This window comes from Lygodium microphyllum, chromosome 13, assembly GCF_053477565.2.
Source record: "Lygodium microphyllum isolate KBCC chromosome 13, Lygodium_microphyllum_v1.1.10, whole genome shotgun sequence".
NCBI lineage: Eukaryota > Viridiplantae > Streptophyta > Polypodiopsida > Schizaeales > Lygodiaceae > Lygodium > Lygodium microphyllum.
The window spans coordinates 22,094,288-22,097,407 of NC_141147.1; the positions used below are offsets into that span (position 1 = coordinate 22,094,288).

The 3,120-nt window shown below is 55.0% G+C and overlaps 1 protein-coding gene across 1 annotated transcript; it reads right to left on the reverse strand.

The window, feature by feature from the left end:
• Window positions 1-621: 621 nt before the first annotated feature.
• LOC148026408 (uncharacterized) lies at window positions 622-2,440 on the reverse strand. The gene has a single exon (XM_087690291.1). The coding sequence runs from the start codon at window positions 2,437-2,439 to the stop codon at window positions 622-624; it is 1,818 nt and encodes a 605-aa protein (XP_087546417.1). The 5' UTR covers window position 2,440.
• Window positions 2,441-3,120: the final 680 nt, after the last annotated feature.

Consider the following 3,120-nt stretch of genomic DNA (forward strand, 5'->3'; position numbering starts at 1 on the left):
AGGCTTCGATGCATATTTACATTTTGTAAACACTTTTTACTCTTTTGGTAATATATGACCACGCATTACAAAAAAAAAGAGGTGAAATTTTGACATTTTCGACACGTTAACAAACTAAATGCTAATGGCCTAGTTGAAATTTTGTTTTGAGTCTTTTGTTTAAGAAAATGGAAGTGTGAAAGTTATATTGAGACAAGGTAGAGTATTTCTACAACTTTATCATAGGGAATCTCAGCCCTCAAATTTGAAGGGCTACCCAACTTTTCATTTAGAAGGTCTTAGAAGACCTCTCCTTTTCTTTTTAAAGAGTTTGGAAGGGCATATAATTATTTTTCTAAAATTCTTACCTTTCTTTTGAAGGGTAATATATGTATCACCCCTCTCTAGAAGGGCAAAACCCCCTTTGAAGGGTGTTGCAACCTTCAAATTTTAGGCCTAATAGGGATTGTTTTTTTGGATGGCTTTAGGAGAGAGAGGCTTGACAATGGAATCTTGCCCGATGTGGTTTTGTTTTGGCAATGGGCTTTCATCTCACGATCTTGTGCAGTACTGGATTAATGCAGAATGGATAATGGATTTACTTCGAAGGAGGATGTACTTTTAACACTATGCTGTATACTGCTAGCGCATTAGGCGCCGCCTGGTACATGCGGGGAGCGGGGTTCCGCAGAGGGCAGGATTGCCAGGGCGGTAGGAGGACACAGGGAAGGTGTTGAAGGGCTGCTGCGGCGGGATGGGACCGGCCAGCTGATTGTCGGAGACGTTGAAGGAGGCCAGGCCTTGGAGGTGCGTCGCGAAGGCGACAGGGATGTTGCCGGACAGTTGGTTGTCCTGCAGCGACAGGAAGCGGAGGGAGTTACCGAGATTGGCCAGCTCTGTCGGGATGGCCCCGGAGAGGTTGTTGTAGGAGAGGTCCAGGCTCTGCAGGTTGGCGAGGGAGCCGAGCTCGGCTGGGATGACCCCCGTTAGGGCGTTGTATGAGAGGTCCAGGCTCTGCAGGTTGGCGTGGGAGCCGAGCTCGGCTGGGATGGCCCCGAAGAGGTTGTTGTATGAGAGGTCCAGGCTCTGCAGGTTGGCGAGGGAGCCGAGCTCGGATGGGATGACCCCCGTTAAGGCGTTGTATGAGAGGTCCAGGCTCTGCAGGTTGGCGTGGGAGCCGAGCTCGGCTGGGATGGCCCCGGAGAGGTTGTTGTATGAGAGGTCCAGGCTCTGCAGGTTGGCGAGGGAGCCGAGCTCGGATGGGATGACCCCCGTTAGGGCGTTGTATGAGAGATTCAGGCTCTGCAGGTTGGCGATGGAGCCGAGCTCGGGCGGGATGGTGCCTGTGAGGGCGTTGTGTGAGAGGTCGATGAGAGGAGTGACCTCGTTGGAGTTGTCGTCGGCTCCCTGAAGCTTCTTGAGGTTGGCCACCCACTGCGGGAAGGGACCCGACAGGCCGCAGGAGCTGAGGTGGAGCTCCCGGAGCTTGGGCAGGGTGGAGAGGCCCGATATGGCCGCCGACGAGGCGCTGCTGATGTCGCCCAGCGGGTTGCCGTCCAGGCGCACGACCTGCAGGCTGTGGAGGTTGCTCATGTCCTCGGGCAGGCCCCCGATTGCGTTGTGGTCCAGGTACAGGACGAAGAGGTTGGTGAGGTTGGTGGTGAAGGCGGCCGGGACCACGCCCGAGAGGTTGTTGAGGGCCAGGTCGGCGGTGAAGAGGTTGGAGAGGAGGCCGAAGGAGGGCGGGATGGACCCGCTGATGAGGTTGTTGGCGATGCGGATGTGCTGCAGGCTGGCCATGCCCCCGATGGCGCTGGGCAGCGGGCCGCTGAGCATGTTGTGGGACAGGTCGAGCACCCGGAGGCTGGTCAACTGGTCGAAGGACTCCGGGATGCCACCCGAGAGCGCGTTGTAGGACAGGTCGAGCTCCCGGAGGCCGCTGAGCTGCCCCAAGGACTCCGGGATGGCTCCCGTGAGGCCCCCCCCGCTGCCGCTGTCGGTCATCATGTTGGCTAGCGACAGCTGCTGGAGCTTGGTGAGCTTGCCCAGAGACGGAGGGATGCTACCCTGGAAGCTGTTCTCCTGCAGCTTGAGCAGCTGCAGCTCCGACAGGGAGCCCAGCAGGGGCGACAGCACCCCCTGCAGCCTGCCCCCCGAGAGGTCCAGCTGCACCACGCGGCCGCTGCTGGCCTCGCAGGTGACGCCCTCCCAGGAGCAGCAGTCGGACATGGACGCCGTCCACGCCGCCAGCTTCTGAGACGGGTCCTTGGCCACGGCCCCCTTGACGGCCAGAAGAGCCGCCCGGTCCTGCGCCACGCAGGCAGCTGCGGCCACCGAGGTGCCGGTTACGCAGTGCTGTATGATGAGCATGCTGAGGGCGATCGAGAATATCAAGGAAGCGACAGGAGTAGAGTTGCGAGGGCTACAGGTAATTATAACGCGGTGAACGTGGGAAGCCATCATCAATGGTATCCTATGCAGCAGCAGGAGGAGGAGGAGGCAAAGAAGCTAATAGTAAGACGACAGGCGGGTTGGTAATGTTTATGCAAGAAGAATACGCCCGGCCATTTATCATATCGAGTGTTGCGACGGCATTTCCCTGTCTGACGAGGTCTGATCAGGAAAGACCTTCGATTCTCACACCACGTAAAGTCTTTGATTGCAATTTGTCAAACTACAGAAGAAAAGCCTGCGAGTCGACTTTGCCACGGCCCAGTCAGCCCACGATCAGTGGCATCTCCAGACCGAACCTTCTCAAGTTCGCCTTGGCGAGCACTAGCAAGCCCGGCCGGCCTGCTGACTGCTGAGTCCTGACCGAGCTTCAGATCGTCTTGGTAGACGAGTTCCACCTCCCCAGCTTCCGTCACACCACGGTCCAATTTTGTCGTTTAGCTCCTTCTAAATTGCTCTACTGCTGCTTAGCGTAAAGGGGTCATTACAGTGTCTTTTAACAGTCTTCCATTGTAAATTTTTTCTTCCAACTGAGTTTGTTAAATGTTTTTTAATAATTAAACTGTTCATATCATATAGAGTTTAAATTAAAAATATCGAGTCATTTTGATGTTTTTTGGATCCGGTTATAAATGAAGGGTTTATAAAAGAGTGGGTCAATAGAGTGACACTCAAGGATGCGCTTCTTTA

Excerpts from the sequence above, each read along its gene's own strand:
- LOC148026408 (XM_087690291.1), bottom strand. The coding sequence starts at position 2,439 with ATGGCTTCCCACGTTCACCGCGTTATAATTACCTGTAGCCCTCGCAAC.